General features: G+C 38.1%; 1 protein-coding gene across 8 annotated transcripts in view; it reads right to left on the bottom strand.

The window, feature by feature from the left end:
- Positions 1–14927, bottom strand: part of KDM4C (lysine demethylase 4C) — a 408440-nt gene that overhangs the window by 23194 nt on the left and 370319 nt on the right. Inside the window, exon 21 of one of the 8 annotated variants that reach the window (XM_025432518.3) lies at positions 4994–5191. The exons of the other annotated variants lie outside the window; for them this stretch is intronic. Within the exon in view, the coding sequence (XP_025288303.1) occupies positions 5096–5191 (96 nt within the window). The 3' untranslated portion in view covers positions 4994–5095. Of the gene's footprint in view, positions 1–4993; positions 5192–14927 lie in introns of those variants that run through there. 8 annotated transcript variants of the gene reach the window in all.

The following is a 14927-nucleotide window of genomic DNA, read 5'->3' as shown; positions in this document are numbered from 1 at the left end:
GAACCTCTTTGTTCTTTTCATGCTGGCTACTAATCTTTATTTGAGGCCTGATTCTTGCTAACATCTGACTTGCTTAATGAACACTGGAGCAGTCAATTAATATTTCAATTATGATACAGTCTTTTTTTCAATCTCCTACCCAAAAAACTCTTAAAGTTTTGTTTAGCATCTTTGTTACTTTCCTTGAAACATACACCCACAGATTTGAACTGATGTAGATTTGCAAGTAGTGGCAACCGTGAACCAAAAATATGCCAAAGGGAGGAGGTATATGGTATATTACGAGGTATATGGGCATCTGAAAGAGGGAGTCAGTGGATATGATGCTGGTACCACAACAGCTGTGCCTGGCTTTTATAGGTTAAACTAAGAGGGAATGAGTGTGGGTAAAACCCCAGAAATGATACTGTAAAAAAGTACATATGGAAGTAGAGGGAGAGAAAAGGAGATGGCTTTCCAGGAAATGGTTTTAAAATCCATCACTAACAACCAATTAGCAGTAATATGAATAGTCTGTTGGATGCAATTCCTAGCTTTATCAAGTCAATATTATGCCTAGTGCACTCAAACAAAAATCTACATGTACGTACACACTCATAAAGCTTGTATATGCATTTTAAAAATCCTGGGAGGATATACAGTAAGTGGGGCTGTACCTAGATGTGGGGTGCTGTATAGACTTGTACTTTTCTTTTCATATTCTTCTGTATTTCTTGAACTTTAGCCAACCATGTGTACATTATACAAAACACTGTGCATATGTGATTGTTAAATATTAGCTGCTAACTCTTATTACTGACAACCAAACATATTTTGTCTGCTAATGTAAATCACTGATCCTTTCCCCTCTAAAAAATGAGGGATGTTCAAGATTCTAGAAGGCCATGCAGTCCATCTCCTTCAGAAAATGAGAGCTATTCCCAGGGCACACAGCAGCTGCATCATCCTTACACTGGTTCATAATGTGAGAGCCCTGGGGAAAAGAGGCACAGCCACTGAAGGCAAAGGGACCGAAAAGTTCCAGAATTGGAAGAGGGAGTACCCAGGCTACATTCACAGAGAACAGTGGTTGGAGGAAGCAAAATCAGGTAAATGAGTGCAGAATGGAGCTGTGGATTAAGAAAAGTTAGGATGATATCTACAGTGAGGTCAAAGTCTATATATGTGCACTTATGCACAATTTAAATGTTTCTGTATCATTTTTGCCCTTTACCATAAAGGTAAACATGACATCAATTTTGGTGGCCACATTGTCAGGTTGAAGAATGACTTGGGCAAACATCCACTGTTTTATCAAATGGGCAAGACAGAGGTAATTGTGTGTATGTGTGCATGAGACAATGTGTTCACTGAGAGAGGAAAATGGAAGTGCCTGACCACACCATTTCTAAAATATACAATGTTTGTCCTCACACTGTGGCACACAGCCTTTTTACTCAGTATCTCTTCAACGCTGAGGCAAACAAAGCCCCCCCCCCCCCAAAAAAAAACCTAGGCTATGCAAACCAGGGATCTTGCAAGTGTGAACTCATAATCTTGGCCCTAAAACTTGGACTTCTTCCAACATTCCTGGACAGCTGTAACCTTCCATTGGGCTAAGCAAGTCAGAACCCTGGGGATCACCTTTGACTCTTTTCTTCCTCAGCCCCAGTATCAGGTCACCACTGAGTCCTTTTCCAAATCTTCCACTGATCCTAATTTAGTCCAAGCTACATCATTTCTTGTTTGATCTACTGAAACGCTCTCCTAACTGGCCTTCCAGCATCTCCAATGCTTCTTCTCCACTCTAGCAAAAGAAAATACTTTGTAACAATTTCTTCATGTAGAATTCTGCTTAAGAACATCAATGGCTTCTCCCTGCTCTTAGAATAAAGACCCAATCTTACAACATACTTTTCAAAACCTAACCTAGTCTGGTCCTTTCCTCCTTCTCTAAAGCTCATCATTTACCTCTCAATGACCTGAGTAGGCCATCCTCCTTCCTACAACAGCTTTTGTGCATACTTTGTTTGGTATACTCAACCTCTGTCCTTTGTCTACTTAATGTACTGATCACCAATCTGTATTAGGTATTTTTGGTTACATATTCCTATAGGATTATAATCCTATCGTCCCATGGCTCATCTCAATTTTAAGTACATTTTTATTAGTGGGACTGTTCTATGTTACTCTTTCCCTCTAGATGGTAAATTTGATAAGAGCAAAAACCATTTTAATTTCATTTCTTACCACCATCATGTTTCCTGGGCCAGCAAAATGACTGGTATGTAATAGAAGCTCACTATAAACATATCTTTATGGTAAGGCTACCACTTACTGAAGAGTAAGATATTCCTTGACTAGGGAATCCATAAATCACCGTATGCAAGTATCCAGATGCGGCTAATCAAAGGCCTGGCCCTGTAGGAGTTCCTTCTCTGTAAGAAAAGGGGCCTCCTGGGGGAGCACCAGCCTTCCACATCCACATAAGCCCCTCACACCTGGAGAAGAAAAAGTGCTGGAGCACCAACAAAATTGTCTCCCCATCCTCATTAGTCTTCCCCTGGAGGGGACCCACTTACAGACACTGGTTAGATATTTGCCCTTTCAACTTCATAGAAAAACAAAAGCAAAACATAACGTGAAACAAAATTCCACAGAAACACAACTAATGACATGGGATAGAGTTTTCTGTCTAAATTAAAAAGGGGGGTAGCCTGGGTGGCTCAGCGGTTTGGTGCTGCCTTTGGTTCAGGGTGTGGTCCTGGAGACCTGGGATCAAGTCCCATGTCAGGCTTCCTGCATGGAGCCTGCTTCTCCCTTTGCCTGTCTGCCTCTCTCTCTGTGTCTCTCATGAATAAATAAATAAATAATCTTTAATAAAAAGGGGGGAGGAGTTTACTAGTAGTGAAATAAATTTTAAAATTAAGTATTAAATTTCATACACAAATCACTTTAAAAATTCCTCGCCCAGGAAGGGAACAAAATATCTAGTAAGAAGAGGAAGCAAAGTTATAAAGATTACTATTAGCAGCTTGGTAAAAGGCTGTTTGAATGATGAGATAATCTCCACAGGATATGTCTTATCTCATTACAGAATCTCACTGTCAATGGTGCTCACGTTTACATTCTCTCAACAGCTCTCTTATAGTCACTATTTCAACAGGGTGCAGATATTGGCTGTGTAGAATGCAACCACCACAGCCGGACTTGTTTTGTGCTAGTCATTACCTTTACGGTATAAATGAAGTAAACTTTAGAAGATTAAATCATATCTTTTACTCCCCCCAAAAGGAGGTATCACAAAATGAATCATTAGGTCAGATTATTCTTAATTAAAGGCTAAAAAGGGTAAATAAAAGGCATGTTTTAAAAACAGTAGCCTATAAATATATTATAACTATACTACTAGAAATATGCATAATAACAACCCTCTTCCCTTTTAACTGAGTTGTTAGCCATCAATCTGCAGAAGGCATCTTTTTCAGGCACCGATCACATCAGCATTAATTACTGTTGGAAAACCCTGCTTGCATCTGAAAAGCCATGTATAAAACATTATATAACACATTGTGCTATTATAACATTTATGTTTAATGGTACTGGATAAAACATCTAAACCATAGGAAACTTGCAAACATAACATCCTCTAACCTACAGAAGCCAAGAAATCAGATGGTACAAGGCAGCTGATCTGCAGAAACACATGCAACCAACAAATATTATAGCAGGTCACAGCTTCCAAGTTTTCCATTCACTTCTCAGTGGAGAACATTCTCTGAGGAAAAGATTAGAAACTGAAGGAAAAACACACTCTATTCTCTCTCCTTACATCATTTTTCCTCTCCCTAAAGTATCAGTATAAACATGATCTAAAATATAAGGGTAAACCCACATACTCTAACCTCAAAATATCATTTGCTTAGTAAAACGAGGCAAGATTTATTACTTATTCTCTCTCACCCATGAAAATCAGCTAACCTCTTTCAACTAAGGTGTGAAAAGGAAATAATAAATTGAGAGCAGTGTCAGTTCATCAATAAATAGATAGCATTGACTTCTGGATAAGTACTGACTTATTGTCAAATAATAATCTAAGTTTACTCTATTACTAAAATAATTTAAACCCCATGGTCATATAGGAACATAAACTCTGTTGATATATGAGCTCAATATCTTCTGGGATGTGATACCAATTTATGTGCTATATCCCAGTGTGTTAGCACCTGCGGTTGGCTAAAGGTGAAAGATAACGTAAAGGGGCTTGTAAATAGGAATCCCCCAGTTGACTATTTGCCTCAGGAAGCTCTCAGTGTTAGCTGTATATTTCAGAAAATGTATGCAGAACGTTGTGCTTACCACTGTGTTATAGGAAGGGTCGGTTCCAGAAAATTTAAGGCATTTATAAAGCATGCATGATCATACCATATGTAGGGTCAGTATCAAGGTTTGAGATCAAAATGGAAGTTAGAGCAAGGAAAAATTTTTAAAGTTTGAAACCTTGCATCATAAACAGCTAGTGTGCCATTTTTATTTAAGGAGGAATAGAAGGTCAATAATGAATGGTGACATTCTGATACTATGATGTGAAGCAACAGTGACAACTGGCCACATATTTATTAAAAGAAATGAAGAATTTTCATTATGTGTTTATATTTTCTATTAAATGGAAGTCAATTCAGCCCTACTCTAAGATTTAGAAATGATGTCACTGATATTCACAGTTTGGAGCTGAATATTCATGGGGCAGGCAGCCTGTTAGGACCACTAGAGACATTTCCCAATAGTCCTGCTCTCTGGTAGACACAGGTAACAGCAGCTGCATTAATGCCATGGTTCTCTTAGCCCTTTTTCACAGAACATAAAATTTACTTCATCTGAACCAGTGGTTTCAAATTTTTTCAGGGCTAGAGACTTCTTTCTTCAAAGAAATCATATATGGAAGCCCAAACACTAAAGGCTTGGTTTTTTTTTTTTTTTAAAGATTTTATTTATTATTTATTCATGATAGAGAGAGAGAGAGACAGGCAGAAGGAGAAGCAGGCTCCATGCAGGGAGCCCGACGCGGGACTCGATCCTGGGACTCCAGGATTGCGCCCTGGGCTGAAGGCAGGCGCTAAACCGCTGCGCCACCCAGGGATCCCCAGGCTTGGGTTTTTGCAGGGACTACTGCTGGAGTACAGCTCTCCTCTAAGGACTGAATAATCTTTACCTGGAAAGGACATGAAAGTTACAACATAAAAGTTGACTCAAATTTAAAAACCATTCTTTTTTTTTTTTTAAGATTTTTTATTTATTTTTCATAGAGATGCAGAGAGAGAGAGAGAGACAGGCAGAGACACAGGCAGAGGGAGAAGCAGACTCCACGCAGAGAGCCCGACTCGGGACTCGATCCAGGGTCTCCAGGATCACGCCCTGGGCTGCAGGCGGTGCTAAACCGTTGCGCCACCGGGGCTGCCCTTAAAAACAATTCTTAACATTGACTATGGATTTTAAAATAACACACTAATTGTCTAAGGTATGACTTGGAATAATAAACTTAGTACTTGAATACGTATTGGCTATTAATATTATTTGGTCCTTAATTCAACAACTATTTATTATCTTACTATAAACCAGGTCCTGTACTGAGAATAAAGTAATTCAAACAGACATAATCCTTGTTTTTAAAACTCAAAGCCTAATGAATGTCATATATCAAACTTGGATAAGTACTATGACAAACGAGTTCAAGTTAAAATGGAAAACTTGGAGTTTAATTTCTTCTTTAAGTAAGCATTTCATTAATTTCCATTACATTGCTAACAAAAATTTTTTCTTCTTCCCTTCCTTCTTTCTTTGGAAAAATAAAATATGCCCTGTTTTGAAACACTGATCTAAAATATATCAAGTATTGTTTAGATCTAAGCACAGTCATATTTAAAATCTCATCATGGAAGGAACCACTGTTTGATATTTTATGCTCTCTCTAAAATATAAAAATTATGTTGAAATTAAATTTTTAAAGTCGTATATAATACGCATGTCCAAAATATTCTTGATATTAAGTAGATCTGGTCATATGGCATTCTAGAAGTTCAGAACATTAAAAGAAACAGCTGGTATGGGTTTTTCCCTTCTGTAGCACAATTTTGAGAAAGTTAAGGCAAGAAGCAGAAAGGAACTACATTTCTGAGCACCTACTATGTGTAAGGTGCTGCACCATAATGATTATAGACTTTCTCTCATTTAATCCTTACAGGAATTCATTAAGTTAGGTTGCATGGTTGTTCCCAGAACTTGGGAGTTTACAGAACTTGAATTCTGACCTCACACCACACACAAAAATGAACTCAGAACGGATCATAGTTCTAAATGTAAAACCTAAAACTATAAAATTTCTAGAAGAGAATCTAAGAGAAAAATCTTTGTGACCTTATATTAGCCATAGATTTCTTAATACAGGACACCAAAAACATCATCTGTAAAGAACAAACTGATGATAAACTGGGTTTTATCAAAATTTAAAACTTTTGCTCTGCAGACACTATTAAGAAAGTAAAGGCAAGACACAAACTGGAAGAATTTTTTTGTAAATCACATCTGACAAAAGATTCATATGTAGAATATAAAAAAACACCTTACAATGTAATAAAAAAGTGAAATATTTGAATAGGCCTTTCAAAAAAGATGATGTCTGAATGCCAAATAAGCACTTAAAAAGATGCTCAAAATCATTAGTCACTAAGGAAATAAAAACTAAAATCACATTGAGATCCTACTACATACCCACTGGAATAGTTCTATCCAAAGACCGAGAATACCAAGTGTAGGTGAGGATTTAGAGAAACTATAACTTCAGATATTGCTGGTGGGACTACAAAGTGGTACAGCCACTTTGGAAAAGTTTGGCAGGTTCTTATAAAGCTAAACATATACTCATCATACAACTCAATAATCTTACCTCTAAATATTTATCCCAGAGAAATGAAAACACACATCTATACAAAGGCTTGAAAACAAATATTTATAGCAATATTATTCATAATAGCTTCAAACTAGAAGTAATCCAATGTCCATCAACCAGCAAATGCATAAACAAAAAGTTATATTCATAAAATGAAATTTAGGCCAGGTGAAAAAAAAATGTAAAATATCTAACAAAGAACTTGTGTCTAAGATATAAAAGACCTCTTAAAAGTTAGTAACCCAGCTCATCTCTCTCCTCCCCTGTGTAACTTCCTCAACACTCTAGCCCATCATGATTGCTTCCATCTCAGAACTTAACAATAACTTTACTGGGTATTTTTCTTTTAAAATCTTTCAGATCAGCTCCTGGTTGGAGGGAGGAGATGTAAGGGGCATCAGTGATGAACAAATTAACACAAATGGGCTAGAATGGGATGGGGCATGAATTCCCAAAGCTGAAGTGGCCTCACTAATAAGAGGTAAGGCCTCTTTATCAACCTGGTCTCTGCCACTGTACTGTCTGCATGGCCACCTGACTTGAAAATTGAGGAGGTTCCCAGAATCCCATAGTATGAAATGTTTCTGGGAACAACTTTTTTCTCAGTATTTCAGACCCACTTGGGTATTTTATTTTGCCTCCAGAATACCCAGGACTACTCCTACACCTAGCACCTAGGTTGATACATCTTTGAATTCCCCATGGTGCCTAGCACAGTGCTGAACAAGTAAGTCAAAAAGAATGAATGATATAATTGGATATTCCCAAACACAGGGTGGATTTGATTCATAGTGCCGGACACTCTTGGGCTTAAGCTCTGAGCTGAGAAGAGATGGGGAAGTCCTGGAAATTAATAACATTGCCCTCAAGTTCAAGGTAGTTATTTTGACTTTGTTAGACTGAAGATGAGATGTTCTATACCTTGAGCCCCTTTAGAAAGAAAAGGATGGGAAGGAAATACCAGGAATCTGTCTCCTGGGAATAAGTTCCCAAACCAATCACCTTGAGATAATTACCAAAAGAGAAATAAGAGAAACACTGTCAAGTGAAAGAAGTATATATTTGAAGGAAAATGTAACTGACATTGTGCCTTCAGGGCAACTAGTTAATCTCCTACATGAAATATCAGGGTGATAACACACTTTTTTCTTCAGAGGATCACCAGTGCTAAATGGAAGCTGTCAATATGATGGCTGCAGAACTGTAGTCAATGAGATACATACAATTTATAAAAGAGAAAGGGAGTCCAACTCAAACAAGGGCTTCAACGTTCCATTGGTGTGCCCAGGCTCTCATACAAAAAGCCACATGAGAATTACACAAGTGAAAAAAATAGCAGGGCCTGTTAAGTACGTACCCCCACTAAGGTGAGACCGTTTATTTAGACAGTTCACTTGGAGTCCATTTAGAGAGCTAATCAACAGATGAAAGCTGTCTTTAATTAGGAGCCCCTGCCCAGCAACTGTGGGTTTAGTCTTCAAAAGTACAGCCACACTCGATTCCTCAGAATGGCCTTGAAGTTCTTTGATTATTTTTTCTAAACTCCTAGCCAATACAGTAATATTCCCCCTCAGTTGGGTAGATTCTATTTACTTACCTATCAGTTAAATTGTGTTTGTTTGTTTGTTTGTTTATTTATTTATTTATTTATTTATTTTAAATTGTGTTTAAATACAAGCTCTCCATTACAAACCATTTTTATAAAGGTGTAGTAGTTTATTTGTAAATATTGAACTGTTTTATGTGTTGTTTTTTGGAGATGTTTGAAATACCTAGGAGAATATGAACTACTAAGCTAATGCCTGATTAATTAGTTGTGGACATTAAGTGCTTACAAAAATCACAACATTTGTAAGAGTCATTTATATTGAATCTATAATCATGTTAAAATGGCCAAGAAAAGGGGTCCCTGGGTAGCTCAGTCAGTTGAGTATCTGCCTTCGGTTCAGGTAATGCTTTCTGGGTCCTGGGATCAAGCCCTCATTGGGCTCTCTGCTCAGCAAAGAGTCTGCTTTTCCCTCTCTCTATGTGATCTCTCTTGCTCTCTCTCAAATAAATAAATAAAATCTTTAATTAAAAAAAAGATGTCCAAGGAAATTTGATTACTTAAATTTAAAATGGTTAGGATTTTACCTGTCAAATGTATGTATTATATAAATAATACAAGGGAACAAGTGAGTTTGCATTTATTTTTTATGCAAAAATTACTAAATTTATAAGTTAGTTTGTCAGTTGAATTTGAAGACTTTGAAAAATAAACTTTATTTATTTGTTTATTTATTTATTTATTGAAAAGTAAACTTTAAATCAAACAGATTAAAATCCAATTAATAACATATTCTTTTACAACATTTATTAAAGGCTTCCTGAAGGAGTAAAAGTTAATGGAAATTTGGCAAAGCTTTCACCTCATACTCTCAGCAACTTGGTTCCAGAAAGAGAACTAAGGGTACCATTCCTGAACAGTTAAATGCCATGTGGACCATATCTGCAGGAATCCCAAACCAACCAAAGTTCTCAGAGATGTCGCTGGCAAATTTCCCCTATCTAGAAGAACCAAAGACTGTCAAAGGAAGAGAGAGGTAAGGGGCATCAATCTGGAGCAAACATAACCTAGATGGTCTGAGATGGGGCAAGATTTCCACCTGACTCAAAAATCCAGAGAACCTTAAAATCTAGGAGCCAATATGAATTTGAAAATGCTTCCCAGGATCCATAGCATAAAATGTTTCTGGGAACTAAAAAGTTTAACAAACTCCTTCAAATATTCTCTTCTGCCTCTAGAACATTCAGGTCACCCTTACACCTACTTTTTCCAAGTGGCGCCTGTGGGATGCTGATTACTGACAGCTCCCACACCAGGCCTATCCAAGGAGGTCCAAGGGGCTCTACCACAGGTATGCTATGTCACAGAGCAGACATCCTAGAAAGGTGCCCCAAGGCATGGAAGCACTAAGCAATGGGATGCAGGAGGACAACCTGCATTCTGGACCTAACTACATCACCACCTAGTTTGGGAAGTGTGGACATAGCTTTTTCAAAGGTTTTTTTTTGGTTTTGTTTTGTTTTGTTTTGTGACCTGGCAAGTATCACATCTGTGAAATGAACCTGAACTTACTTTGGAACTTCAGGGTTTGTTATAAAAAGCCACTGAAACAACACTTTAAACACCCAGAAAAATACAAGCATAAATGTAGAGAATTAGGTTATTATAAAGTCTGAAGATGCTAAGACTGCTTTACAGCAATGGAAATGGTAAGCTGACTCAGTGAAATATCACATGTACGAGCACTCATTTAACTAATGAGTAGGAAGAGAATTCTATTCCTCCTAACATCCTTTCTAACTGAATTTCACCAAGACCAGAAAAAGACAGCATAAACTAAATGGGAAGGAAAAAGGAAAACGAAAAATGTTCTACAGATTTAAGTTAATATCCTACAAAATTTGGTTTTGTGCCAACTGTGTCAGGTTTTTTCAGTAATTCCAGAAAGTAAAAACTATTATTCCTTTTTTAGTGGGAAAAACTGAGGTTTGAAAGTTGAAGCAATTTGCCTTAATAGGCAAATTGAGAAAAAAAAAATGAGTTCTAAGAACTTGAGTTTGCATGGCACCCCCCACAAAAACGAAAGGCCAGACAATCCATCCCTAGAATCCTGAAGAGTATAGTTCTTGTGCTTATTTCACATTTCAACAGAGGCTGAAAAATGTAGCAAGTCCTCATGGAAATTTCAGTGATGGACTCTCGCTGTCAAATTTCTAAATGGTCCTGTTTCTCTTCTCACACCCAGTGGTGAATGTTAAGTGCTCGTCCTAAAGCTATCTAGATCTTGCCACACCACCCTCCTCCCTCGAAATGAGCTCAGACGAAAGGAAGCAGCCATCACTCTAATGACAACCTGGGCATGTTAGAAGAAACCCAGGTTTTAGGAGCAGCTAAAAGGAGGTCCTGGAATCACTGTACTCATTGTGTTCTCTCAAATGGGTAACTTTCACTCCCATCAAAATAGGAGGAGACAAAAAAATTCATCAGGAAGTGTGTCACAATTTCAGACTGACAGATGGAGGTATGTAGCAATACATCTTTTATTACTTCCCTTGACAGCTACAGATTGCATACTGAGTTTAACTGGGCTGATACACATATTCTGCAGGTGTATTGTTGAGAAGAAAAATTTTGGACATTTTTCTAGATATCACAGAGATAAAGTGCCTAGGTATGGAAAGAAATTTCCTAGTAGTCCAAAGAATGCTTCTCCCTACTGTTCCAAATACTCTCTAGTTACATAATCCTAGCACAGGCATTTTGATGCCTAGCAAGTTTATTTTCAAAAATGGCCAGCCTGCATTGGAGGTTTCTCTTCTGTTGTGTTTATCAATGATTCCACAACAGAGGGACTTTCTTTACTAAAGCCTCAGGCCACATAAGGGACTACATTCATGTCATGCAATAAATAAATAGCTTGGGATGATTAAACTTCATTTTCTCAATTTGATTTTCAAAGTTAAAAAGCTGAAATTGTGCTGTACCCTTACAGCTACTTTAGGTAGCAAGTACCCACAGCTTAGAGAAGCCAGTTCTTCAGTAGCCAGTAAGACTGATGTCGGACTGCATTTGATGAAAGAGCCTTTCCAGAGGCATTCACACCTGATAAGCACATTGTGTGGATTAGAGTTACAGACAAACAGAAGAAAAAATCATTTTGTACCCCAGTGTCAGATGCCACAGGTATATCAGCTAATTTCTCTGAGGAATGTGGAATGTATTTGGTATTTCCACCAAATAATTGTTCTGCCACCATCTGCAAGATGTGGAGACAGCAATGAACCAATTACATTTTTTCTTATCTCCTGATGAAACTCCCCAGTAAAACACCAGGCAGGATCCCTACCAGAAGACAGTTCTGGTGTAGACAGAGATCAAAAGTAGAGGTGGGATGACTGCGGCAACTAATGGCCTGAAAAATGGTGCTGTGAGTATATTTACATTATATCATATACAGGAATAAGTATAATTTATATGTATACTTCATTATATACTACATTATATTTTAAAACATATCAAGTTTCCCATCTCAAACTGGTCTAGTTGACATACTACACTACACGGGCACTTAATCATGCAGCTTTCATCAATTTCAGTGAGAAACACAGAACCCAACCAATCCTTGATAATCCTTTAAATTTTAAAAGTTTGCCTTATAAAATCTATGACTTGGCTATGTTGGAAGCCTAGATGATGACCAAGACAAAGTATATGGCTAATGCGGTGGATCTACAGAGTGCTACAAACCAACCAAAACAATGTGGCTACTTTATATAGAAGGAAACTACATTCTGCCATAAAATCAGAGCTTCTCCTGTGACAAGGTGACGAAGAATCTTTAGTCAAACATTATTCTGGGTGAGTCTGTGAAGGTGTTTTTAGATTGATTTAATATTTGAATTGATAGATTGAGTAAAGCAGACTACTCTCCCTAGTTTGGATGGGCCTCATCCAATCAATTAAGGGCTGAATCAAGGGACACCTGGGTGGCTCAGTGGTTGAATGCCTGCCTTTGGCCTGGGGCATAACCCTGGAGTCCTGGGATCCAGTCCCACATCAGGCTCTCTGCGTGGAGCCTGCTACTCTCTCTGCCTGTGTCTCTGCCTCTCTCTTTGTGTCTCTCATGAATAAATAAATAAAATCTTTAAAAAAAAGTTAAGGCTGAATCGAAAAGACCCCCCTACTCCCCAAATAGGAGGGAATTCCTCCTGTCTGACTGGCTTGGAGCTGGAACTTGGCTTTTCCTGCCTTCACACTTGAAATGAAACATCCACTCTCCATGGACCCCAGGCCTGCAGGCTCCAGGACTGAAACTACATCATCAGCTCTCCTGGTTCTTAGGCCTTTGGACTTGGGACTCAGAACACACCATCAGCTCTCCTGGGTCTCCAGCTTACCAGCTGCAGATCTTGGGCCCTTGCAGCCTCCATAATCACATAGGCCAATTCTTTATTTAAAAAAATCATATATCACTTATATGGGCAATTTAAGAAACAAAACAGATGAACACAAGGGAAGGGAAGGAAAAATAAAATAAGAAAATCGGAGACAAATCATAAGAGACTCTTAACTCTCAGAAACAAACTGAGGGCTGCTGGAGAGGGGAGGGGGATGGGGGGATGGAGTGATTTGGTGATGGACATTAAGGAGGGAATGTGATGTAATGAGCACTGGGTATTATATGCAACTGATGCATCACTAAATTCTACCCCTGAAACTAGTAATACACTATTTGTTAACTAAATTGAATTTAAATACAAAAATTTTTAAATATCATATATATACGACATATATATATACACACACAATCTTAATATATATACACTTTTAAGATGTATACATACACACTTTTAATATACTTATTATATCAAATATAAACACACAAACCCTACTGGTTCGAAAATATCAGATGAAAGAAAGAAGACCTGTTCACAGATGATAATATTTCATTTTTGCCTGCAGAAATTATCATTCACACAAATTCAGGCACATGCATGTGCTCTCCCCACCTCCCTCCAAGGCTGTGACCACTCATGCACCACTTGCTGCTAAACCTCAAATCCTTATGAGATATGCCAAGTAATAGTTAATCAAGCTGTAAAGAATTTTGCTTCTTCATTCTTACTGACTTAAAAGCAAGGGCTTCTGAACAATCCTATGAATTTTAGGGCCTGTGTTCTTCTCACAACACCCACACACCCTCACATACTTAAAGTCATCTTTGTATGGGGTTCACAGAGAGAGGAAACAGAAGGTGTCAAAAGAGAGACTTTTTAGAATTGCAAAAAACTTCCAGGATCACAGACATTCTTTTCCAATATACAAGCTAAAGACATTTTAGGAAAGCTCACAACTGGCTGGGTATGTGGAGACTTGTGAAGTGAAAGGGAATTTAGGATTCATTAAACACTGTCATGGCTAAAGACCTATTTGCTCAGGCTGGGGACTCGTGTTCAGGAGTCTGCCATGCCATCCAACCCCACAACGCCCAGCAGTCTCCTCGACCCTGCCAGCTCACTGGTCACAGTTTGCACTAAAGGAGACTAATTCTGAAGTGAGCATGTACCTGCACAGGGCTGAAAGCCAAGGTCTTGGTGTCTTGCATTCTTGCCCTCACACATCCTTTCTCCTTTCTTCCCAGGGGTTAAGAACAGAGGCTCTGGAGCCAGATCCTGGGTTTGAATACTCTTTCTGACACTGATTAACTATATGTGACCTTGGGGAAACTATTTATCTCTTGATGCCTGTTTCCTCAGCAGCAAAATGTAAATTATAGCAGTGCTTACCATGTAGGGCTATGAGGATGAAATCAATTCAAACACAACATGTTCTTGATGCAGTCCTGGCCTGTGGGATGTGTCTGAGTCAACCCTTACTAATCCTATGGAGTCCATTCTTCTGGACCCAACAGGTAGTAACTTGATTTTGGTTCATTTATTGCATTTCTCACATGGTATAGAAAGCACCCATTTACAGCCCGCCACCCCCTAGACTGAGCAGGAATCACATGTTCTCATTATCTTTCCCAGCACCTAGTGTTGGCACACAGGAGGCACTCAGTAACTGTGGATTGAGTGCTTCAAGACATAACTAATTCTAACAAGGAGAGCTTGTTAATAGGCTGCTGATTATCAATGGCAATGGCACTGCAATAAAGGGAAGCTCCAGGTAGAATTCCGTGAAGAAACATAATTCATCCTTTTGTTGTATAATCAAGTCCTGGGATTTTTTATTTGTTTAAATTCATTTGCTTTAACATCTTTCAAATAAGGTCATTTTGTTTACATATTTGTGTCTCTTAATGGCACAGAGAGTAAGGATAACAAAGCTGACCGAATCAATCTTACTTTTGCCCCAGGAAAACAAAATTCTAGAAATATTTATGAGAAATCTCCTATGGTTACATTTAATTATCAATTGCACATAACACATAATTATTAAAGAGTCATTAAGAAA

Source organism: Canis lupus, chromosome 11 (genome assembly GCF_003254725.2).
Source record: "Canis lupus dingo isolate Sandy chromosome 11, ASM325472v2, whole genome shotgun sequence".
In the NCBI taxonomy this organism is placed as follows: domain Eukaryota; kingdom Metazoa; phylum Chordata; class Mammalia; order Carnivora; family Canidae; genus Canis; species Canis lupus.
Note: the sequence above shows the minus strand (reverse complement) of the source record. Positions and strands in the feature narration are given on the sequence as shown.